Below are 24,418 nucleotides of genomic sequence, written 5' to 3'. Positions count from 1 at the left end.
CCTTAAAAGCAAAAATCATTATAATCCCCCTTCTCTCCACCATGAAAAGATGAGATAACAGGCTAAGTAGCAACCCAGGTGAAAAACATGGTTAACACCATGAAGAGGTGTTACTAAGGCAGTTTGATCCGACTCAAAGAAGGAAAGAGACAGCTCTGCCCTTAGCCTGATCAGGTTCACAGGACGGAAAGTCTGGGACAGCCTTTGGTAATGTGGCAATGTAAGATAACCTTCTTCAGGGGCTCCCTGTGGCTGACCTTAAAAAAGCAAAGATGGGACATTTGTTTACTGGGGCTGTTGCAGAGGGGATGTGCCCAGGAGGTGGAGACATCTTGGGCTATTATTTGAGAGGTTGGGCCACTCTGGTTGCAAATCACAAAAACCTTCCGTCTACTCCTAAATTGCTTGAATTGGCGGGTGCACATTAGGACAGATGAAGTCAGGCCTAATTAGAGCAGACTGCCTTTGGGAATGCTAGAAGGTAAAATGTGAAGGGAAATGCTCTGTAGGTTTTTCATGGCAAGTAGGCCAGAGTGAGACCACTGATTGTCCAAGGCTTCAGAGATTACTTGTCTGAGAGCACCCCTCCGGTGTGGTGGGGGTACCAATACCTTATAATAACTCAGCTGGGCACCTGGGGAAGGCAGAATACATGGTTTAACTTAAGAGGGTCGGAAACTCATCTGGGGATTCCACAAAACAACAAACACTTGTATGTGGAGTTTTGGACCAACCCTCAGAAAACTTACGTAGCTCTGAAGTAGGGTTCAGGGATCTGTACTTTTAACAAGTTGCACCAAAGTGGTCCATGGATAGTGACTAAATTATTGTCTATTTGGGGTTGCTTTTGAGAGTCAAAGTGGGCAATATTAAAAATTGCAGCAGGCATAGATATAAACAAGGAATATTCAAGGCAAACAGAAGTGTATAGTTATTCTACATGTGAATCACATTTGAGAAAACTTAGCCTAGTGGTTAAAGAACACAACTCTTAGGACACAGACCAGATTCTGTCCTTATTTGTGTGATTTTGAGCAAGTTCTTTTATCTTTCTGACTCTGTTTCCTCATATGGGAGACTGTACATTTAGTGCAATATTCTCTTTTGGCAAAGGTTGCTCTGAGCCCATTTATGTTCTCTGCAACTTAATCCGTTTCAGTGTGTGAGCAGTTTTAAGTTGTTTTCTTAAGTATTCTCTCTTTCAACCGTACCTTACTTTAGGCAAAGCTTATATAATGCTCCTACATTCTATAACACTTATAGAACGTAGGAGATAGTGAGAGGATGCTATAAGCTTATTTTGCCAGTTTTATAAAAATGTTTAACCTCTCCTCTTTCTCTGCAACCAAGAGATGGGAAAGAAGGCAGAGGCTGGAAATGCACACTAAGGAATACTTGGGTCAGTCTGCCTTTTATTCTGCCACTACTTCCCAGAGAGATTTCACTAAGACAGCCTGAGCTTGCCATGGCCATTGTTCATAAAGAAAATTTCTCTATTGCTAGTCACATCCCCTTTTCCTTCTCCTGAGGGCTCAATGGATTTTTTTTTTTTTTTTTTAAATTTGCCTGTGTAAGGTCTTAGCTGTGGCCACAGGGTGAGGCTGGGATTTAGCTGCCCTGTCCCACAGCATGTGGCATTTTAGTTTCCCCACCAGGGTTCAAATCCTGGGGATGTGGTTCAAACCCACATCCCCTGCATTAGGAGGCAGATTCTTAACCACTGGACCATCCAGGGAATGGATGGTTTTGGGGGCAGGAAATAAAGTCAAAACAAAAACATCAACTGAAGGAGCCTTTGTCCTAGGTGTAGTAGTTTGGGAGTGTGAATTTTCTCAGAATCCAGTGAATTGTGCCCCAGGTGGAAATTACAGAAACATCACTTATTGTTAGAAATCATGACATGATACAAAGCCAAAATCAACTTTATTCTTTGTGTGAAAGACTACAGAGAGCCACGTTCAGTAGTTCACCCTCCAGTGTTGACCAGCAGCTGGGGCCTTTAGAAGGTGACTAAGCAGCCCAGAGCATCCTGCTGACAAGTGTGCTCACCCATCCAGCACACAGGGAAAGATCCCTGTTATGGCATCATTTTTAAGCCTGCTGCAGTAAGGTTTCCTGGTGCAAAGGCTCACTTACGGAGGACGCTAGACCTGGTAGGCTTCTCCTTCTGCGAGCTGCCAGCTCAATCTTCTGAACCAGGCTCACATCCCAGGGATGGGTCACAAAGCTGATGACTGTTCCTGGCACCTCACTCCCCACACGGCCCACTCTCCCTGCTCTGTGGATGTAATCCTGCAGGGTGAGAGGGAAATCATAATTGATGACGAGTTCCACCTGGGTGCTGTCCAGGCCCCGCGAGGCGATGTCTGTGCAGAGAAGTATGTCTCGGGAGCCCTTCTGGAAGGACTGGAAGATACCTGCCCTCATGGAGGCTGGCATTTGTCCCTGCAGTCTTAAGTGTTGGATTTTGTGGTCATCCAGAATATATCCCAGCCAGTTCACAGTGCTGGAGCTGTTACAGAACACAAGAACAGTTCCTGTGGAGCCAGTCCTGTGTGCTCTGTCATGCTGCTTGAGGATCTGCACCAACTCAGTCACCTTCTCTGCTCCTCTCAGCCTCATGAACGTCTGTTTGACATGAGGCATGATGCAGTGGAGCTTGGAACTGGTAATGGTGGTTAGAGAGTCTAAGCTGGCAACTTTACTCAGCAGCTGGCCTACACCGTCGGGAAATGTGGCCCCCACCAGCACTAACTGAGCTTTGGGATTGAAAGGGTCTTTTAAGTCAGCGGGGCCTTCTGCTATGTGACTCTTCTCCAAGATATAATCCACCAGTTCCAGGAAACTTTCATCCAACAATGTATCTACCTCATCCAACACCAAGAAAGAGAGGTGCGCCAGGCTGATCAGTTGACCTTTCAGGGCCTTCCACAGAGCCCCTGGAGTGGCCACCAGTACATCTGCTGGAGGATGTTTGGACAGTTGCAGCCTGATCCTACTCATGCCATGGCCTCCCCCTAACTCCTGCACCCGGAGGCCTAAGGAGCTGCCCAAGGGCCGGGCCACGGCCCGCACCTGTTCAGCTAATTCTCGAGAAGGCACAAGGACCAGGGCTCGAGGAGCAGGGATACGACTGGCGTCCAGGCTTGGCTGGCCCAAGAGCCGTTGAAGCAGAGGTAGCATGTAGCCGAGAGTCTTGCCACTGCCGGTTTCCGCGGCGCAGAGGATGTGGCGGCCGCGAAGTAACGGGGGAATGGTACTCGACTGCACGGTTGTGGGCCGAACGACTTCGGGAGCAGCTTCTTCGAGTGCGCTCAGCACACGGGGCTCCAGACCCAGATCGGCGAAGCTGCCCTTGGACGAGAGATTCCGCAGCGCTGGGGCCTCATGCTGAGCGCGCTCAATGGAGAAATAGTCCTGGCGAGCGCGCCGATGCTTCCAGCCTCGCGAAACGAGTGGCGCAGCCTGCCAACGGCCCAGCGTTTGGCGTGCGGGCTGGTTCAACTCCGGCCGTCGGGCAGAGATCAGCAGCGGGCCAGGTCGCACCAACACCGGCCGCAGGGGGCTCCGCTGCCCGCTCTGCCGCTGTTCCTGCCGCCTCTGTAGAGCCCGCGGGATGCGCACCACGGGCAGGGGCTCGTCGGGACCGCGGACTGTCAGGTCCCGTCGAGGCGCCAGAAGCAACCGAGGCACGAGCGACAACAGCCGTAGATGCAGGGCTAGACCCATAGTCCCCTTGGTGCGGAAGAGGCGCACGACAGTGACGTCATGCGCGCGCCAAGTCCTCGCGGACGGTGGCCGGCGCGGCTCAGTAAGACATGAGGAATTGGCGAACTGGGTGGAAGGAGGGAGGATCTGTAGAGTTCAGCAGCGGCGAGGTCTGTAGCTCCAAACCGGATGGTGACGTCCAGGCCCCGGCTAACCCTGGGGAAGGGTGTGCGATGAAGGCAGGATCAGGGTCCGGCGACAGGCGGCGATGGGGCCCTGGCCTTAGGAATCAGGAGGGCTTCTGGCGATCCGATGTCGGATCCCTACAGTTCCCCTTTGTCGCCCTCACAGCTCTTGGAATGACATGTCCAGTTCTGATCGCCCCGTGTAAACTGTGAGGGTGCGGCGGTGTTTTCACAGATGTGCTCCCCTTGTAAGGTCTTCTAATATAAAAATTTATTGAGAATCTGAGTGAATGGTCAGGCCTGGGGGCCGAGACCAGGAGTAGATCTAGGCTCAGCGTTGCCCCACCGCCCAGAGAGCTGAGGGCCCAGAGGGCAAGCCAATGGACTTCAGCATATCATCTCTTCACTCAAGAGAACTCATCTCTTCGGACCTTTTCCGCTTGCTTTTCAGCTGAGGTTCATTCTTCCTTCTCTTGTCACCCTTTCCAACTTCTCATCCTGAAGGTCGCCTAACTCCACCGGCTTTCAGGTTAGATACCTAAATTACTTGAATAGTAGTGGGAGGGTCCTGCTACAGGTATATGACTTGTCTCACAAAGCCATGATCAGGCAGAATATTTTACCTAAATTCAGTTCAGGTTGCGAAAAAAACCTTACACAATTGGTACTTCCTGAACGGATCCAGAAAATGGGCATCAGATCATTTCTGTAATCTCTAGTGCCTGGGGTAGGAGATAAGGTAAATGTGGGTTAACTACTTGGAAGAGTCTTAACATCGGAAGAAAGAGGTTTTGGGTGTTTTTTTTTTTTTGGCCACTGCTGCACAGCCTGTGGTGCTGCCTGGAGTGCAAGTATGGAATCTTAACCACTGGACCACCAGGGAAGTCCCTGGAGAAAAGTTTTACTTTCATTAGATACTGTTATAAAGATAAATACTTTTATATTTCAAATAGTACTTTGATACACGATAGGCTTTTCTGGAGAGTTACCTGTTAAACTAGAGGAAGAGAGTTTTGAGTAATGACAGGTAATCAGAGTTACTGGATGGAGTGGTGGCTCTTGAGTGAGAGTGATTTTTGCCCCCACCCTTCCTGCAGGACATTTGACAATGGCTGGAGACATCTTTATTTGTCACATCTGGGGAAATGCTACAGGCTTCTAGCGGGTAGAGACCAGGATATTACTAAATATCACACAATGCACAGGACAGCCACCCGTCCCCCCGCCCCTGCCAAAAAAGAATGGTCTGGCCCAAAATATCAACAGTGTGCTGTTGAGAACCTTGGATAGAGGATGGGGACTGAAGAGAGGCTGAGGCTGCTGCATGTACTCTGGTTTCAGGGAGCTACATTTGCCAGGTTCTCTTGTGGCCCAGCCCCTTCCCCAGAATCTGTACCGGGCATAGTGACGTCATTGCTTGTCATGCCCTTGGGATCAAGAAACCTTGGGGGGCCCCTGAAAGCCAGAAGCACAGAAAGGAGTGATTTAAGGAGGGTGGTGTGGGAGAAGAGAATTTCGGGAAGAATAAAATTGTCCTCACGTGTTTGGGGACTGTGTCAGACGGAAAAGAGATGAGGTGTGCTGTGGGATGAACCATTCCAGAAGGCAGACTGGGACTGATGACGGAGTCAGATTCCAAATTTGACATAAAGACTACTGTAGCAACCAGAAATGCCCAGATCTGTCTGGAGAGTGCTGGATTTTCTGTCACTGAAAATTTCATGTACAGGTCAATGACCACTGAGTGGTGATATGATAGAGGGGAGTTGATACAAAGAATATGCTACAATATTGTGATTCTACACTACTTTTATGATTCTTTCGCAGAACTCAGAGCTCCTTGTTCCTTAGCAGAAGGGCTCCTTGGATGTCTGATTTGACAGGTTTCATCCATTTACCTGTGCTACTCTTTTTTCAGATACAAAACAAAGAATTCTTTTGCACTGAGGCAGAACAGATACATTGAAAGAATTATCAGAAAAGAATAATACATAGGTATGTATTTGCATTTGACTTTCATCCAAATATTTGGGACAGGGTAACTGGTTAGTGGCTGCTTTCTCATGCTCAAGCTCTTACAATGTGATTACCTCAAAATGTCATAGGGATTAGAACCTGTCTGAGCCTGTCTGTCTCTTCTCATAGCCCCTAGTTTCTTACTCTGATTTCTTTCTTTCTTTTTTTTTTTTTTCGGCTACCCTGCACGGCATGCTGGGTCTTAGTTCCCTGACTGGGAATCAAACCAGTGCCCCATGCAGTTGGAAGAATGGAGTCTTAACCACTGGACCACCGGGGAAGTCCCTTTCTTATAATTTCTTTAGATATTCTGTAAATCCCCTCTTTCCCTCCTGCTCATAGCAGACATTGAGTAACCTCTAGTTGTTATTGAGATGGATATTTTACAAGATGTTTTACAAAGCACTTTATCAGTTCAGTTCAGTTGCTCAGTCGTATCTGACTCTTTGCGACCCTATGGACTGTGGCACGCCAGACTTCCCTGTCCATCACCAATTCCCGAAGCTTACTCAAACTCATGTCCGTTGAGTCGGTGATGCCATGCAACCATTTCATCCTCTTCTCTTCCTGCCTTCAATCTTTCCTAGCGGCAGGGGTCTTTTCCAGTGAGTCAGTTCTTTGCATCAGGTGACCAAAGTATTGGAGTTTCAGTTTCAGCATCAGTCCTTCCAATGAATATTCAGGACTGATTTCCTTAGGACGGACTGGTTGAATCTCCTTGCAGTCCAAGGGACTCTCAAGAGTCTTCTAGAAATAAGAAAGGTTTACTTATTGTGGAAAAAATGCAAGCTCCTGCGAGTGGTAGCCTCATTAGGTAATATTTTTCTCAGAGCTGCCATGGAAACTTATGTTGCCTAGTTACTCCCTAAATTTTAAAAGGAATGTTTCCTTGAGTCTCAGGTGATAGTGGTACATTCATTCATTTATTCAAGCAGTAAATATTTTCTGAGCACCATGTATGTGCCAAGTACTTTTCATGTGAACAAAACAGGCAAAATTCCTGCCCTAGTGAGCTTCATATTCTGATTTAATTGACTTGAAGGCAGGCCTGGACACTGGTATTTTTTTAACTTTTTATTTTATATTGGGGTATAGCCATTTAACAATGTTATAATAGTTTCAGATGAACAGTAAAGGGACTCAGCCACATATATATGTATCCATTCTCCCCGAAACTCCCTTCCCGACCAAGTTGCCACATAACATTGAGCAAAGTTCCCTGTGCTAGATGGTAGGTGCTTATTGGTTATCCTTTTTAAAGATTTTGGGGGTTTTTTTGCTTGTTTTACTCCTGTTGACTTTACCTTCAAAGTTTATTTAGAACATGACCACTTCTCACCACCTCCACAACTCTCTCCCCATCCTGAGCCACCATCATCTCTCATGTCAGTGACTGAAGAGTCTAAGTGGTCTCCCTGTGTTTACCATGGCTTTTCATGCAGCAGTCACTGTGATCATGGGGAAATGTGATCAGTCATGCCACTCCTCTCCTTGAAACCCTTGCTGGCTCATATCGTGAAGAGCTAACAAAGCCCATAGAGCATCCTACAAGGCCATTTGGGATCTCACCATTGTGTCCTATCTGCTTAGGTCATCCATCCTGTATCTGACGTCCATTACTCTTCTTCTTTCTGTGCTCAACTATGTCGGCCTTTGTACTAGTCTTCTAACACATCAGACTTGCTCCTGCCCCAGGGCCTTTGCACTGACTGTTTCCTCTGCTGTGCACTCTTCATTCCCCACCAGCATGAAAGCTCTAGCAGAACAGGAATCTTTGTTTTCTTCTCATGTATCCACAAAGACTAGGACAGTGACTGGCACGGACCACACACTTAATAAATATTTGTTGGATGTGTGAACGAGCTTGCATTGTTTTTATGATCAGAGAAAAGGAAAACAAAGTACTACATGTTGGGAGGAAAAGGAAAGCCTGCTCTGGGTAACAGAAGAGATTTTTCTCCATTTGAATTTCTGACTCTTCTTTCTTCAGGAATGATTGTGAACAACCTCTCTCTGTGCTACCACAACAAACTCATCTTAGCCCCTATGGTTCGGGTGGGGACTCTCCCAATGCGGCTTCTGGCCCTGGACTATGGAGCGGACATTGTGTACTGTGAGGTAAGGGGCTCCTAATCCTCCCGGACAGAGAGCTTTTCCACAAGTGCAGCCTCCTAACCTGTGGGTGGGTGTGTTCAGAAGCTAGAGGAGGCAGAATGGGCCCACCCTTCACAGGTGCTCACTGAAAGCATCAGAAGACAAAAACACAGGAGTTTTGTGAGCCCTGCCAAGGATCAGAAGCCTGGGCTGCAGGGAGGCATTGTGGGACACCTGGGCCAGGTGGATAGATGAGCATCATGTCAGGTCACTGCTGTGGCTCCTGTAGGAGTTAATACACATTCATTATGTGAATGAGGAAGCTCAGTTTCAGAGTGAGAAGGAAAAGGACCAGATTCAGGCTAGAGAAACTGGACGGGGTTGGTTTGGGAAGCCATAGAATTTTCTGATAGCAATAGCTAGTAGGCCAGTTACTGGCCTGCTGCTTTGAAGAATATTATTAATAGGACTTCAGACTCAGGTTTAGAAAACATCTTCTAGGAAAAACAGTTAAAGGAGTAGCTGATATTGGATAGGGACTGTGAGCAGTGGTTCTCAGTTGGGCAGGTAAGCTTCCCCCACAACCCTTAATCCTGCTATGCCTCTCTAGTAGGGGTGAGAGGTTAAAGAAATTACCCAAGTGCTTCTGACATTTCCATCTTGAAGAGCCATCTGTGGAGGGAGAACTGTGGCTATAAGAGGGCTACACAAGGATCCTTGTGCTGATGGATCTATTCTGTGTCAATATCCTGGTTGCAATATTGTTACTACAGTTTTGCAAGACATTACCATAGTGAGAAATTGGACAGTGGGTACACAGGATCTCACATTCAGGTTCAATTGCATGTGAACCTCCAATTATCTCAAAATAAAAAAAAGAAAGGTATAGAAAGAAGAGAGGGTCTGGGACTTCCATGGAAGTCCAGTGGCTAAGACTCTGTGCTCCCAATGCAGGGGACCCAGGTTCAATCCCTGGTCAGGGAACTAGATCCCACATGCTGCATCTAAGAAGCCTGCATGCTGCAACTAAGACCCAGCGAATCCAAAATAAATAAGTAAAATAAATATTTTTTTAAAAGGAAAAGAAGAGAAGGCTTAAGAGTGAATTTGGGAAGAATGGGCCCTTTACCCAGACCTAGCTCCTGTGGAGCAGAGTCAGGCAGGCAGGCAGGCAGGCCAGCTGGCCCCTGTTTGTGGTGAGCAGATCCATCTCTGGGAACTGAGCCCTGAGTACTGGGAAAGGCACAGCATGGTGCCTGGTGCCCCCTGGTGGATCCAGAGTTGCTCTGCAGGCCAGCCTTGTGATGCTCTGTCTGTGTTCACATGAGGTGACCCATCTGTAAGGTTAGTCAAATCACTTCACCCACCTCTCAGGACCTAGTGTGGGACCTCAGGTAGTCCATGTGTACAGGCACCTTCTTAAAAACCCTGCAAAGCCCTGAGCAGCTTTAGGTGAAGAAAGGATGAACCCGCTCAGCAAAGGTTAAGGTTATTCCCCACCAAGGTCTGCCCTGTTGGTAGAGTTTTCTAGGAGTTAATCAGATGTCACATACTTATTCCTTTCTGTTATTATAAAAATGTTATTACAATGGATAGATGGACCTAGAGATTGTCCTACTAAGTGAAGTAAGACAAACAGAGAAAGACAAATATCATGTGTTACTGCTTGTATGTGAAATCTAAAAAAATGGTACAAATTAATCTATTTACAATACAGAAAGGGTCACAGATGTAGAAAACAAATTTATGGTTACCAAGAGGGCAAAGAGAGGGGGATACATTGGGAGATTGGGATTGACATATACACACTATATATATATATATATATATATATAACCTATATAATAAGAACCTACTATATAGAATAGGAAACTCTGCTCAATACTCTGTAGTGACCTATATGGGAAAAGAATCTAAAAAACAGTGGATATGTGCATATGTGTAACTGATTCACTGTGTTCTACACCTGAAACTAACACAACATTGTAAATCACCTACACACCAATAAAAATGAAATAAACAACAACAAACAAACCAAAATAAAATGGGACTCTAGTGACCCAGGCGTGAGAGGACACCTGCCCTTTAATACACAAGATGAAGGGAGAAGACAGTGGCCTTAGAGACCTTGATTACCAAAATGGGTACTTAAATTTTTTTTATGGTAAAAAATACATAAGATTTACCATCTTAACTGTTTTTAAGTGTACAATTCAGTAGTTGTGAAACAGATCTCTAGAACCTTTTCATCTTGTAAAACTGAAACTCTATACCCATTAAACAACAACTCTCCTTTCCCCCATCCCTCACAGCCCCTTCACCATTCTACTTTCTGTTTCTATGAATCTGAATACTTTAGATACCTCATGTAAGTGGAAATATGCAATAGTTGTCTTTTTGTGACTGGCTTATTGTGGCTCAGCTGGTAAAGAATCTTTCTGCAATGCGGGAGACCTGGATTCAATCCCTGGGTTGGGAAGAAGCCCTGGAGAAGGGAAAGGCTACCCACTCCAGTATTCTGGCCTGGAGAATTCCATGGACTGTATAGTCCATGAGGTCACAAAGAGTCGGACACGAATGAGTGACTTTCACTTATTTTATTTAGCATAATATCCTCAAGGTTCATCTGTGCTGTACTATGTGACAGGTTTTCCTTGCATTTTTAGGCTGAATAATATTCCATGGTATATGCACTGCATTTTGCTTGTCCATTCATTTATCTGTCGATGGACATTTGGGTCACTTTTATTTCTTGGCTATTTTGAAGAGTGCTGCTGTGAATGTAGGTGTGCAGATCCCTCTTCAAGACCCTGCTTTCAGTTCTTTGGGATGTATATTCCCAGAAATAGGGTTTGCTGGATCATGTGGTAGTTTTTTCATTTTTTGAGGCATTTCCATACTGTTTTCTCTGTCTTTTGGACTATTTTACACTCCCACCAGCAGTGTACGGTTTCTGAAATCTTTCCTAACACTGATTATTTTCTTTTCTTTTTTAATATTACCCCTGTTAATGGGTGTGAAGTGATAGTTTGTTGTGCTTTTGACTTGCATTTCTCTGATGATGAATGATATTGAGCATGTTTTTGTATGCTTCTTGGCCGTTGGTATATCATCTTTGAGGAAATTTCTATTCAAATCTTCTGCCCAGAATGGGTAATTTTTTAAAACTTACAAAGAAATTATTTATGGAAAAAATTGCAGGAATGGACAAAGAACATCCATATACCATTTACCCAGATTGACCTACTGTTAACCTTTTGCTTGATTTGTTTTATAATTTGTTCTCTCTCTCTAATATATGTATTTTCTCCATAACTATTTGAAAGTTTCATATTGTATGATGTATTACTTCTCAAATACTTCATGATATTTTCTAATAATAAAGTCATTCTTTTTTTAAGATTTTTTTGGGGGGTAGTGGACCATTTTTAAAGTCTTTATTGAATCTGTTACAATACTGGTTCTGTTTTTTATGTTTTTTTGTTTGTTTGTTTTGGCCCTGAGGCATGTGGGGTCTTAATTCCCCTGATTGAACCTACACTCTGTTCATTGGAAGGCGGTCTTAACCACTGGATTGCCAGGGAAGTCTCTTTCTGTCTTTTTTTCTTTGAGATTGTTGCCATCCTAGTCACTCTGAAATGCTATCTCACTGTGAGTTTTTTTTGTTTGTTTGTTTTTAAAGATAGGTTCTATTTATTATTTTTTACCACACTAGGGATTAAACCCAGGCCCTTGGCATTGAGAACGGAGTCCTAACCTCTGGACTGCCAGGAAATTCTCCCCTTTATGGACATTGTGGTTTTGATTTGCATTTCCTAGTAATGATATTGAGCATCTTTCGCTATGTTTATTTTCCATCTATATATCTTTTTTGGAGAAATATCTCTTCATATCTTATGTCCATTTTAAAATTATTTTTTTTTTATTCTAGGAGTTTTAAGAGTTCTTTATATATTCTGGATATTAGACTTTTAACAGATATATGATTTGCAAATATTTTCTCCCATTCTGTGGATTGTCTTTTCAGTTTATTTTTCAGTTATTTATTTTTTAAGACTTCATTTTAATTTTTAAAAATTTTATATAAGTATAATTGATTTACTTTATTGATAGTATCCTTTGATGGGCAAAAAATTTTAATTTTAATGAAGTACAATTTATCTAATACTTTCCTTTGTTGTTTGTGCTTTTGGTATCATCTCTAAGGGGCTTCCTTAGTGGTTCAGATGGTAAAGAATCTGCCTGAAATGCAGGAGAACAAGGTTTGATCCCTGGGTTGGAAAGATCCCTTAAAGAAGCAAATAGCTTGGAGAATTATATCAACAGAGGAGCCTGGTGGGGTGGAATGGAGGAGATGAAGGTAGCAGGCCATAGTTCAGATATAGGAAAATAATATCTGACAAAAATGGAAGAATAAGCCCATACATGATAAGGCACTTGAAAATTAAATGCTGTTCAAACATTTGGTAGCCATATGAATAAAATAATTTGCTTGCTGGAGAAGGAAATGGCAACCCACTCCAGTATTCTTGCCTGGAAAAGTCTATGGACAGAGGAGCCTGGCAGGCTGTAGTCCATGCAGTTACATGACTGAGCATGCATGAATAAGGATGGTGGAGGGAGATGGGCTAGTAGAAATAAACTGGTAGAACTGGAAAAAAAAAAAAAATCCTCTTGCAGTGCAGGAGGGCATACCTGACTTATACATGGCCTTACTTATCAGGTAAGTTAAAAAGGCAAAATTAGTTTCACCAAGAAGATAAAAACCAATTAAAATTATATTCTTAACTGTGATGGAGATAGATTTGGGAACTAGAAAGCATTGTTTGTGGCAAAATTTGAGTTGTCTCTTCTGTAAAAATAAATGTCATATATTGTTGAGGGATATAGGAAAAATAGTTGTGATAATTGAGGTATAAAAATAATATCCTATTTGACAAAGAATAGTTTTTTTCTGCACAACTTTTATAGATATAAAAGTCAGTTTGGTAGGAAGATGCACAGATGAACTCTATCGCATGGGAAAACAATGTTTGTTTTCACCAGTGAAGGAAATACAGTGAAAAAAAAAGAGAAAACCCTGTGAGGTTCTACACTATAACCAAAGAACTGACTAAAATGAATAAAGTTGATAAACAATAGTGTTGAAGACGTGTGGGTGAGCAGGCACACGTGTGGTTTTACTGGTGACAATTGAAATTAATTTCTCCACTTAACAATCAGCTGAGCATCTGCTGCATGTAAGGCATTGAAGCAGCTTCACCAGATGTTCAGTAAGCACTTGTAACATGCTGGGCGCTAATGACACCAAGATGAACGAGACTGTGTCCAAGCCCCAGAGGCTCTTTGGATATAATGGGGACACAGAAAAGAAAAGAAGACATTTCAAGGGCCATTTTGCCTCAGCTCCTCCTCTCAGGTCCTCAAAGCCCACCTTTATGTGAATCCAGAACCTTCCTCAGGGTGTTCATCATTTAATGGTAAAGGAATGACGGATGCATCTATAACTAGCATACAGAGAAGAAGTGGTCCAGCTGTGAAGGTGGGCGTGGCAGAGGATTTGAGGAATTCCAAGGGGGACAAGTTACTGCTGCCAGGGCTGGGATCCCAGCAGTAGGGACCCCAGCTCACTCTCACTTTCACTCAGCTCGCCTTCCCCGACTCATTCTCAGCCAAAGCTCAGCCTGGCTGCAGCCCTTTCCATAAGCACAGGTCACTCAGTGCTGCCCACTTATGTACTGGCCTTCTTGCCTACCCCTGCAACCAGGATCACTGGTCTTCCCTGCTGTACCCAGGACCTGTGTGTCTAGGACTGACATGTGCCCTTTGATTCCTCTGCAGGAGCTGATCGACCTCAAGATGCTTCAGTGCAAGAGAGTTGTCAATGGTGAGTGTAGCTGTGGTCCTAGGATTGTGTATATGCCCATTCATGCCCAGGCTGCGCTAACATTGCCTTTGTCTGGGTGTCAGTGTCCTCTGGTGCTCCTTGCCTGGCTGTGTCATTTTGTGGCTCCCATGCTGTCTTGAGTAGGGCTTCCCGACCACCTACAATGCAGGAAACCCAGGTTTGATCCCTGGTCTAGAAGATCCCCTGGAGAAGGAAATGGCAACCCACACCAGTATTCTTGAGTGGGAAGTCCCATGGACAGAGGAGCTTGGCAGGCTGTGGTCCATGGGGTCACAAGAGTCAAATATGACTTAGTGACTAAACCACCACCATCATGGTCTCTTGAGAATAGTCACTGCTCTCCAGAGACCATGACAAACTGCCAGTTGTGAAGCAGGCTGTGAATACCTTCTACCTGCTGGCTTACTGGAATATGAATCACTAGGTTTTGTAGTACAGGTGACCCCCTTGGGGTCAGGGTGGCTTCAGCACTGATCCTGACCCTGCTGCTCTCTGACTGTACCCTGGGGCAAGTCACATGACCTCTCTGGCTCAGTGTCTTTAGCTGTAAAAGGAAAATCACAATCCCTGCTTTATTTAAATCTTAGGGTTGGAATGAGGATCAAATAAGATACGGGACATGTAAGTACTTTGCAAATGGAAGTAGTTGTGCTAAATTGTGGTTTTGCTTATACTTTATTGATAAGGCTGATTCTGCTTTAATGAGAGTTGGGGTATTGTTTGAGGTTTTTGAAATGTATACACGTTTGTGAAATCTTAAAATAACTTCACTCGAAGTTTTGTCAATTTCATGTTTAATTCTTTTAGATATATGTTTTCTTTGTGTTATGAAAAATTCAGTGTTATAAATATCAGTTCAGTTCAGTCAGTTGTGTCCGATTCTTTGTGACCCCATGGACCGCACCATGCCAGGCTTCCCTGTCCATCACCAATTCCCGGAGCTTGCTCAAACTCATGTCTGTTGAGTCAGTGATACTATCCAACCTTCTCATCTTCTATCATCCCCTTCTCCTGCCTTCAATCTTGCCCAACATCAGAGTCTTTTCCAATGAGTCAGTTCTTTGCATCAGGTGGCCAAAGTACTGGAGCTTCAGTTCAGCATCAATCATTTCAATGAATATTCAGGACTGATTCCCTTTAGGATTGGCTGGTTTGATCTCCTTGTAGTCCAAGTTACTCTCCAACACCACAGTTCAAAATCATCAATTCTTCGGTGCTCAGCTTTCTTTATGGTCCAACTCTCATCCATACATGACTACTGGAAAAACCATTGACTAGATGAACCTTTGTCAGCAAAGGTCTCTGCTTTTTAATATGCTGTCTAGGTTGGTCATAGCTTTTAAAATTATTACTCCTGAAATAAAAGGAGCAAGCGTCTTTTAATTTCATTGCTGCAGTCACCATCTGCAGTAATTTTGGAGCCTAAGAAAAGAAAGTCTGTCACTGTTTCCATTATTTCCCCATCTATTTGCCGTGAGGTGATGACTGGATGCCATGATCTTCATTTCTGGAATATTGAGTTTTGAGCCAGCTTTTTCACTCTCCTCTTTCACTTTCATCAAGAGGCTCTTTAATTCCTCTTCGCTTTTTTGCATAAAGGTAGTGTCATCTGCATATCTGAGGTTATTGATATTTCTCCCAGCAATCTTGATTCCAGCTTGTGCTTCATCCAGCCCTGCATTTCACAGAATATACTCTGCGTATAAATTAAATAAGCAGGGTGACGATGTACAGCCTTGACATACTCTTTTCCCAATACTAAAAAATGAAAATTCCGCATAATCTCATGCTTGAAGAGTAATCACAAAGAGAAATGACATGTACTTTTTACACACACTTGGGATCATGATACGCGTTTTTTATTTTTTTTATTTTTTGGGGAGAAAGAGGGCAAGGGGTCCGTGAATGGCTACATGCCACCATCTCTCTCCCCATCACTGGGGACAGAGGGAAGGACATGGGCACGGACGTGTGACAGCGGCAACAGGCTTGCCACTGGCCCCCTGACCACACACATCCCCCCCAGGAAAGGGGCGGCAGGGCCTCCCTACGATGTCCCCGGTCTCTCGTCTGTGCCCTGCCTCTCCCCTGTTCCCTGTCCCAGCCCATGGGCAAGGCCCACAGCAGGGCAATGATACACATTTTGCCCCTTGCTTTACTATTAATACGAAGACATTTGTGTTTTCTTGCAGAGGCGCTCAGCACAGTGGACTTTGTTGCTCCCGATGACCGAGTGGTCTTTCGCACCTGTGAAAGGGAGCAGAGCAAGGTCGTCTTCCAGATGGTAGGACATCCCAGGGCCAAGCACATTTCCCATCTCATGCCCTGGGCCGGGGGAGTGTTACGTGCCTGGGCTCCGTTATACAGTGGTCTTCAGTCTTCCTGAAGATCCTGCATTCAATGATTTCAGAGCTCTGCTCATGAGTGATTACACTCTTGGAGACAGTTTATGGAAATCAAGCTATTAGAGGTTTATTACATGCTTCCAGTCTCAAATTTAACTTCCTTCATTGTAGGAATTATCTGTTTATCATGACTAATATATATTTTATTCCCTAGAATCAGTTGTTCAGATCATGGTCTTTGTTTTGTATAGTCTATATATATTTACCATTTAAAGAAACTAGGTTTCTTTAAGAGTAGTTTTTGGGGACTTTCCTAGCAGTCTAGTGGTTAAGACTGTGCTTTTACCACAGGGGGCATGGGTTTGGTCCTTGGTTGAGGGAGTAAGATCCCATATGCCATGCAGTACAACCAGGGAGAAAAAAAAGAATGGTTAGGATTTGTGTTAGGGTCATAGCGATTCTGTCGTTCTCTCACTTTGGGCATTTCTCAGTATTTTTTCAGAAATACTTCCTGGATAACATTTAGGTTTGTTAAAAGAAAATTGATAACAGGACTTTCCTGGTGGCCCAGTGGTTAAGAATCTGCCTGCCAATGCAGGGGACATGGGTTTGATCCCTGATCCAGGAAGATTCCACATGCAGTGGGGCAGCTAAGCCCATGCACTGCAACTAGCCAGCCCGCATGCCCTAGAGCGGGTCCTCTGCAATAAGAGAAGCCACCACAATGAGAAATCTGCTTGCTGCAACTAGAGAAAGCCTGTGTACAGCAACAACAACAACAAAAAAATTTTTATTAATTGATATCAATGAGTAACCATATGATAAAGTAGATATAGAAGAATGTTAATTGTAGAATCTAAGTGGTGGGTATATGAACGTTCACTCTAAAATCTTTCCAACTTTTTTGTATGTTTCAAAGTATTGACACCATGGATGACATTTTCTTAGCTCTCCAGCGAGCCAGTCCAGTGGGCTAGCTATTTGAGAGAGTAACACCTGGTCTCCACTTGCTGATGTGTGTGTGTGTGTGTGTGTGTGTGTGTGTGTGTGAGTGTGTGAGTGTGTGTGTGTGTGTGTGTGTGCGTTTGCCCATATGTGCCCATGCATGTGTGCATGGTGTGCCTGAGTGTGGTTGTCTGTGCATATGGACTGTGTCAGGGCCTTGGTTGATATAGCCTCTTGTTTTCCCAGGGGACTTCAGATGCAGAACGAGCCCTTGCTGTGGCCAGGCTTGTGTAAGTTCTTCCCTCTTGGGGGACTGCCTTTGCCTCTCCTGTGGACCCTGAGGTCTTACTGTTCCCTGTGACCTTGGAGGTGACTACCCTTCTGCTTCCTAGTCCACTACCTTCTGTTTTCAGGTTAAGAGGGTCATATTTCCTTCTCTATTTGTGGTGAATAAGGGCTGCCCCAGGTATGATGTGAACCCACTGTGTCTGGACCCCAGAGAACCTTTGGGTGGAAGCCTGTTTGTTAGTGGTTATTTATGAGGCTTCCTTTCTGGAGACTACCATGACTATGAACCCTGAGCTTTTAAATCTCATGAAGTGTAAGTAAGACTTACTGCTTTCTAAATTAATGAAGGCAGCAGAGTAATGTGGTTCAGGAGATGGGGTTTTGTGTTAGCTCTGGGCTGGAATCCTTACTTTGCTATCTGCTGACTGTGTGACCTTAGATCTGTTACTTAACCTCACTGAGAACTTAGGTTTCCTCATCTATAGAATAAGACCAATAATCTCACCTCCCTCTGGCATTATAGGGAAGGGTACATGAGATGATGCATGTAAATATCTTTGCAATATGTGGCATGTAGTGAGTGCTTGGTAAATTGTTAGCTCTTGTTATTAATTACAATGAAGGTGAGAAGAAACTTGGGTAGTAGTTGCCACTGGTCACAGACAAGTAACTGTGTATGTACCAGATGATAAGGAAAGGGTCCTTTCTACATCTGAGGACTGTTTGGAGGAAGCTAACTATGTAGCCGAGCACACACCAAGACAGTCCCCCACTTCCACCAGAACCAGTACTCTGGGAAAGGGCTCTTGTGCCTGGGTCACTTTTGTGCATCGGCAAATGGCTTTTACTACCCAGTTAGGACTGGAATTCTGGGATGGAGTTCCATGTGGCTATCACTCAGTATTCGAGTCATCTGATACAACTGAAAGCTGGCAGAATCCTCTACAACTAGCCTTTCCTACATGTGTGAGCACCTTATATTCTTCTTCTAGAGTTCTGCCCAGGAGGAGAGGTGGTTGCATATTTTAGAGACAGAATTTTTCATTTCCTATTCCTGAGGGTTAGTGTGTTTCAGAGAGCCAGTAAGAATTTCAGGAGCACAGACCCATACCTTTGACTTTATGTCCTACCCTCAAGTTGAATATTTATTACCTTTCCTCCTTCATGTTTTTCCAGAGAAAATGATGTGGCTGGTATTGATGTCAACATGGGCTGTCCTAAAGAGTATTCCACCAAGGTAAACTGCTTCATTGTACTCTTCACAAATATAGGGTGCAGATTAAAGGAAACTGGAGGTGACAACTAAGTACAGTGCCTGACTCTGGACTAGATCCTGTACTCATGAGCAAGAAGCTCAAGAGGGTGTTATTAGATCAGCTGGCAAAATTGGAATATAGATGATGGTAGATGAGCTAAAAATTACTGTATCAATGAAAATGTATGAAGTTGATAACTTCTGTGGTTATGTAAGAATATCTCTATTAGAAAATACACAGAAATATTTAGGAGTCAAGGGTTATGATATATATATATATATATATATAATTACCCTCAAATGGCTCAGAAAAAAATTTTTAATTTTATTTACTTATTTTTGTCTGTGCTGGGTCTTTGTTGCTCCATACTGCCTTTCTCTAAGTGCGATGAGTAGGGACCACTCTCTAGCTGTGGAGCATGGGTTTCTCATTGCCATGGTTTCTCTTGTTGCAGAGCACAGGCTCTAGGGCCTGCTAACTCAGCAGTTGGGGAGCAACGAGTCATGTGCAGTCTTGGTTTTGGAGGTGGTTTGGAGCAGATGAAAATGCCTTAGTTGCCCCGAGGCATGTGCAATCTTCCTGGATTAGGGGTTGAACTGGTGTCCCCAGCATTGGCAGGTGGATTCTTAACCATTGGATCACCAGGAAAGTCCAGGAAAAATTTTAGATGTGCATACACATACACATGTATACATATAAATATTCACACACACACAGAGCACTCGTGCCCAAGTAATAAGTGGTGTAAATGTTAAAAGAAAAATGTGAACAGAGCTCTGTCTTTTTCATGATAAAAATAGAGGATACAATATATGTATCCAAATTGTCATATCAGGAGAGACCAGACAGGACTGCAGTGGAAGCTCTGAGAAAGGAACAGAAGGGCAGCCCTTAAACACAGGCTCTTGTGGGGAAATGTGGTCCATGAGGAGGAGGCTTGGGACCTGGCAGGCCAAGAGAGTGGTACAAGCTGGGACCCGGAGGCCAACGTGAAGTAGAGGCAGGGAACCTTGATTTGACCGGAGGGTTGAGAACTGGGAGGGGAAGAGGCAGCAGAGAAACATGTGATTGAAAATCTTGGTTGACACCAGGTTAACTGAATTTTGACCTTTTAGATATCTCTGACCTGTTTTGGAACAGAGAAGGCTTGTGATTAGAAACTTCATCTCTTCCCCCAGGGGAAGTCAGCGTTACTAGTTTCTTCTGTGTCTTTCCAAATATATTCTGTAAATAGAAATGCTAATCTAGAAGCCATGTGTCTAGTGGATTCAAGTGTAAAGAGGCTAGAGGTCAGGACACAGATATCTGAGATGAGTATCTTGAGTCCACAGGGGAAACCAAGGATGGCGCAGAAGAAAAGCCAAGTTGGGGCTGAATTTGGCAGTGCTTGGCTGGCAGATGATCACACTGGGAGTGGGAGGTGGGGTGAGTTGTGGAGGCAGAGGGAGGGTAGACTGGAAGCCAAGAGGATGGTTGGTCTCAGGGTCACTGGGACTGCGGGAGGAAGAGGTGGCCTGGAGAGGATGTAAAGGGCAGCTTGGAGCTAACTGGGTGCAAGGCACCAGAGCAACTCCTGCAGGGTCACCTCAGAAACCTGATCATAGGGTGCGAGGGTCTGCAGATGTGGCAGATTGTCCCCATAGCCCTCTGCCCAGAGTCTGCTCTCAGGAGTTGGTTGGCCTGAGGACCCTTGCTTTAGCCCAGGAGGCTGAGACTGCCTGAGGGAAAGGCCCCTGGGATACTTGAAAACCAGAGGACCTTTGTGGGTGGCTGCTTCAGGGAATCGTGGAAGTTTGCCCTTGTTTCTTCCTAAGTGGCTCAGTGGTAAAGAACCTGCCTGCCAACACAGAAGATGCGGGAGATGCAGATTCAATCCCTGGGTCAGGAGGATCCCCTGGAGTAGGAAATGGCAACCCATTCCAGTATTCTTGCCTGGGAAATCCCATGGGCAGAGGAGCCTGGCAGAATACAGTCCATGGGTGGCAAAGAATTGGACATGGCTGAGCATGAACGCAAGGAGTTGAAAACATCAGGCTCTGTTTTGCTACCTTCTAATTATTCCTTTGTGCACCTGAGTTGTATATGGAGCAGAGCTGAAATGGTTGGAATATTCCCCCTGACATCATGGCATGAAAAAAGCAAGGAGCAGGATTGTATATGATGTGTCACCATATCTGTGTGGGAAATGGGGAATGAATTTATATATTTATACTTCTTTTTATATATTTGGAAAGATACACAAGAAACTGGTGACATTTGTTTCCCCTGGGGAAGGAAACTAAGTTTTTCTTTGGTTTTACAGAAGAAATAAGGTTCCCTTGCAGGGGTGCTACTCCAGATAATTAACAAGGTCACAGCACTGGCACTGACCAGTCAGAACAGATACCTCCCAGTGTGCTGTACCCAGTACCTGCCAGCTGAATATCTGCTCTCTTCTCATGGTGCAAAAATGGAAGTCATATTAAAAAAAATAAATTGAATAGTTTTCTCTCCTTCTAAGCAGGGAGAGTTCTTACTCTTCATCCTTTTGAACCTTTAAGATTTTTAATATGTTGCCTATTCAAAAAAGCAAATTAAGAAGTTAAATAGAAAGGGAAGAAGGAAGGGAGGGAAGGAGAGAGGAAGGAAAGAAACGCCAGTTAGAAAAGCCATTGCTGGGGACGGAGCAGAGAGACCAGAGTTTAGATTCTGCGATTCCATAAGGAAGGGCTGGATTGTGTGCGAGGTGAGGGACAGTGGAGCCAGGGTGAGTGGCCAGGGCTTCCTCGAGGCCTTTAAGGTTGTGTCTGTGGTAGTCTAGGGCTAGAAGCCCTGCTCATCCCGTTCTCCTCTGAAATGCAGACTCAATCTGTACCAGTTCAGTGTTCTCTCTGGTTCTAATGTGTATTTCTGAAACACGACATTAAACTGTAATAAGTAAATTTAAACCTCCTGAGCACATTCGGTGAGCATTCATTAGTTTGTAGTTTATATACTGACAGCATATATTTACTGGATTTGTCTTTCTTCCCTTCACCTCATTCTGAATGGATTCAGATTTTTAACATTCCCTCCCTTCCAATTATTAAAGTAATTCATACCATTGTCCAGAACTTGGATAATATAGAAAAGGACAAAAAAAAAAAAAGCAAAAAGAGGAAAATCATCAGTAATCTCACCATCAAGAGACGACGACTGTTATTCATGTTGAGATTTAAGTGGCTCTGGGGATTGTTGGTTTCCATTAGTTGGGGATTTTGTTAGAGTTTGACATTGGTCTGAGTGCCCAGGACCGGGGGGCCACTGTTGCTGGCAGGGGAGCAGGGCCTGGACATTATTGCAGATTGTGCCTGTGTGTGGCTTTGCTGGCAGTGGTGGCAAGTGACGGTAGGATAGGAAGAAGGTGGATTCGATCTCATTTCAAAGGAAGACCAATCCTTTTTTTTTTTAAAAAGAGACTTGGCAGCTGGTGGGGTTTAGTTTATTAAGGCACTGAAACCCTTGGTAGGAAATGGGCAGTGCTGAAAAATGATTTTTTTAGAACCCGTTTCCAGGTAGACCTGCGGGTCTTGCTAAGGGGATCAGAGTGACGGCTTTTAGAATTCGTCAAACTGATACCTGGTGTTGTGGGTGCAGATGCTGCTGCTTTCTTGCTTGCCCAGGAGAAGGGCTGATCACCAGGGGACCTTGGTTTCTGGGAGGCAGGTGCTGAGGTGCTGCCAGGTTGCCATCCCACAGGGAGGAGCTGCCCTCCTCCAGCTGTAAGAGCCCCTGTATGTGCTTGTATGTGCTTTTCCTTAGGGAGGAATGGGAGCCGCCCTGCTGTCAGATCCTGACAAAATCGAGAAGGTAAGTCTTGCCCTTAAGAGGTTTCTTACGCGTGCCTGTGAGCTAGAGCTGTTGGGAGCACCTTCCCTCCCCTCCCCTGAGATTGAGAGAATCACTCACTCTGGAAATTTTTTAAAATACTTCCTGGTGATTTTGACATGCAGCCAGATTCAGGAACTCCTGAGCCATCCTGCAACAGCCTTGGTGTTCCTGAAAAGCCCAGGCCTAGGGATGTGTCAGCCGAGAGCCAAGGGCCCTGAGGACTCATTTAGAACCACCTCTATATGCCTCTCTTCCTTCTGAGAAGATCATGAGAGCACAGGTCAGGCTAACTGTGGGTTGTGGACATGCTCGGTGCCCACGTGTGTCAAGGCATAGGGTACTGGCCTCTCCCAGTGGGTCCCCTGCACACTGACAGAGTCCACCATCCGTATGAGAGCAAGCCAAGCTAGGGCCATACAAGGTAAGCTGAATTCGTCCCCTCTGGTCCCCTTCCCCTGTGATTCTGGTGGCCAGGTTTCCAAGGCATTAGGGTCAGACTGATGTTTGCCACCCAGTGTTGTGAGCTGCCAAGGCATGTGGGAGTAACATTTTCTGTCACACCACATGCACCTTTGACTTTTCTCTATCAGTTCACCAGCTTTCTCCTTGCTGTTCCTATTAGCTACTTTGATTTCCTTTTCTTCCTCCATCCCCACTTCTGTCTCTGGGCCTTCAGTTCAGTTCAGTTCAGTTCAGTCGCTCAGTTATGTCCGACACTTTGCGACCCCGTGAATCGCAGCACGCCAGGCCTCCCTGTCCATCACCAACTCCCGGAGTTCACTCAGACTCACGTCCATCGAGTCAGTGATGCCATCCAGCCATCTCATCCTCTGTCAGCCCCTTCTCCTCCTGCCCCCAATCCCTCCCAGCATCAGGGTCTTTTCCAATGAGCCCCCTAATGCCTCCCACATGCTAACAACATGAGACAAGGCACCACCGATAAGAGGTGCCATTGCCATGTCAGCAGCTCAGCCTTGTATATTCCTCCAGCCCTACTGTCTCTGGGGTCTAGGAAATCCAGCATGTTTGTGAGTTAGGGGCCTTCTCATTTTTCCTGGGTATGGATAGGCACAGAAAATGACCTCAGATGCCTCTCTGCAGGCTGGAGTGTATGTGGACAGTTGTGGGTGTCCACCCTTAGGGGAGGGGCCTCAATAGGGGGTTTTCTTCACAACATGTACATATAGGCATTTCTGTTATCCTCTGGCCTCCTGGCTTCTCCCACCTATGCTGTTAGCTCTGTCTTCACCACTGCCCTTCTTTGGGCATGTGGCACACAAGAGGCAGCAGAATTCACAGCTCACCTTAGAAGCTCACTTCATTTCTGTCTTAACTATTTTTAAGTGGCACCTGGGCCAGCAGGCCCTGTCTTGTCTGTGATCTGTCCTAACAGCCTAGCCTCTTGGTCCAATGTCTCCTGCAGGGCCCTGCCTTAGCCTGTCCCTGAGAGAGGCCTCCTTCATTGGTTCTTGTAACCTGGCTGTCTGCTGCCCTCTCCTGTCTAGAAGAAGACTGGCAATGGCTGCCTGAATGTCCCCTCTGCTCTGCTGGACAGGGATCCAGTTTCTTGGAAGAGGGCTCTTGGGATCACCTTCCCTCTAGCTTTCCTGGCCCAAAATTTTTGATGAGGGAAGAAGATAAAGATAGCAAGATCACGAACTTGCAGTGTCATCTACCCCTTTCTTGGTCTCTGACTCTTGGTCTGGTGTTGTTACTTCCCTGACACTTTCCTATGTGACTTTCTTGATCAGTGTTTAGAGTCCTTTGCAATTAATGTGCAAAATAAACCCTTTTAAGTAGGATGACAATGTTGTCTTTTCCTTT

General features: G+C 45.0%; 2 protein-coding genes across 3 annotated transcripts in view; one reads left to right on the top strand and one right to left on the bottom strand.

Annotated features, from left to right (window-relative positions):
- Positions 1-1,899: 1,899 nt before the first annotated feature.
- DDX28 (DEAD-box helicase 28) lies at positions 1,900-4,056 on the bottom strand. Its single transcript, XM_040253299.1, has one exon. It carries the CDS (start codon positions 3,727-3,729, stop codon positions 2,092-2,094), a length of 1,638 nt encoding a protein of 545 aa, XP_040109233.1. The 5' UTR covers positions 3,730-4,056; the 3' UTR covers positions 1,900-2,091.
- DUS2 (dihydrouridine synthase 2) overlaps positions 3,791-24,418 on the top strand; it is a 33,851-nt gene continuing 13,223 nt past the window's right edge. The window contains exons 1-9 of one of the 2 annotated variants that reach the window (XM_040253308.1): positions 3,791-3,878; positions 4,345-4,422; positions 5,812-5,888; positions 7,900-8,027; positions 13,845-13,890; positions 16,104-16,195; positions 17,448-17,491; positions 18,666-18,726; positions 22,526-22,573. In XM_040253308.1, the coding sequence (XP_040109242.1) occupies positions 7,902-8,027; positions 13,845-13,890; positions 16,104-16,195; positions 17,448-17,491; positions 18,666-18,726; positions 22,526-22,573 (417 nt within the window). In that variant the 5' untranslated portion in view covers positions 3,791-3,878; positions 4,345-4,422; positions 5,812-5,888; positions 7,900-7,901. The remainder of the gene's footprint in view (positions 3,879-4,344; positions 4,423-5,811; positions 5,889-7,899; positions 8,028-13,844; positions 13,891-16,103; positions 16,196-17,447; positions 17,492-18,665; positions 18,727-22,525; positions 22,574-24,418) is intronic. The other variant, XM_040253307.1, reaches the window with a different exon arrangement.

The sequence above is a fragment of the Oryx dammah genome, unplaced genomic scaffold (genome assembly GCF_014754425.2).
Source record: "Oryx dammah isolate SB20612 unplaced genomic scaffold, SCBI_Odam_1.1 HiC_scaffold_13, whole genome shotgun sequence".
Classification (NCBI taxonomy): Eukaryota; Metazoa; Chordata; class Mammalia; order Artiodactyla; family Bovidae; genus Oryx; species Oryx dammah.
Note: the sequence above shows the minus strand (reverse complement) of the source record. Positions and strands in the feature narration are given on the sequence as shown.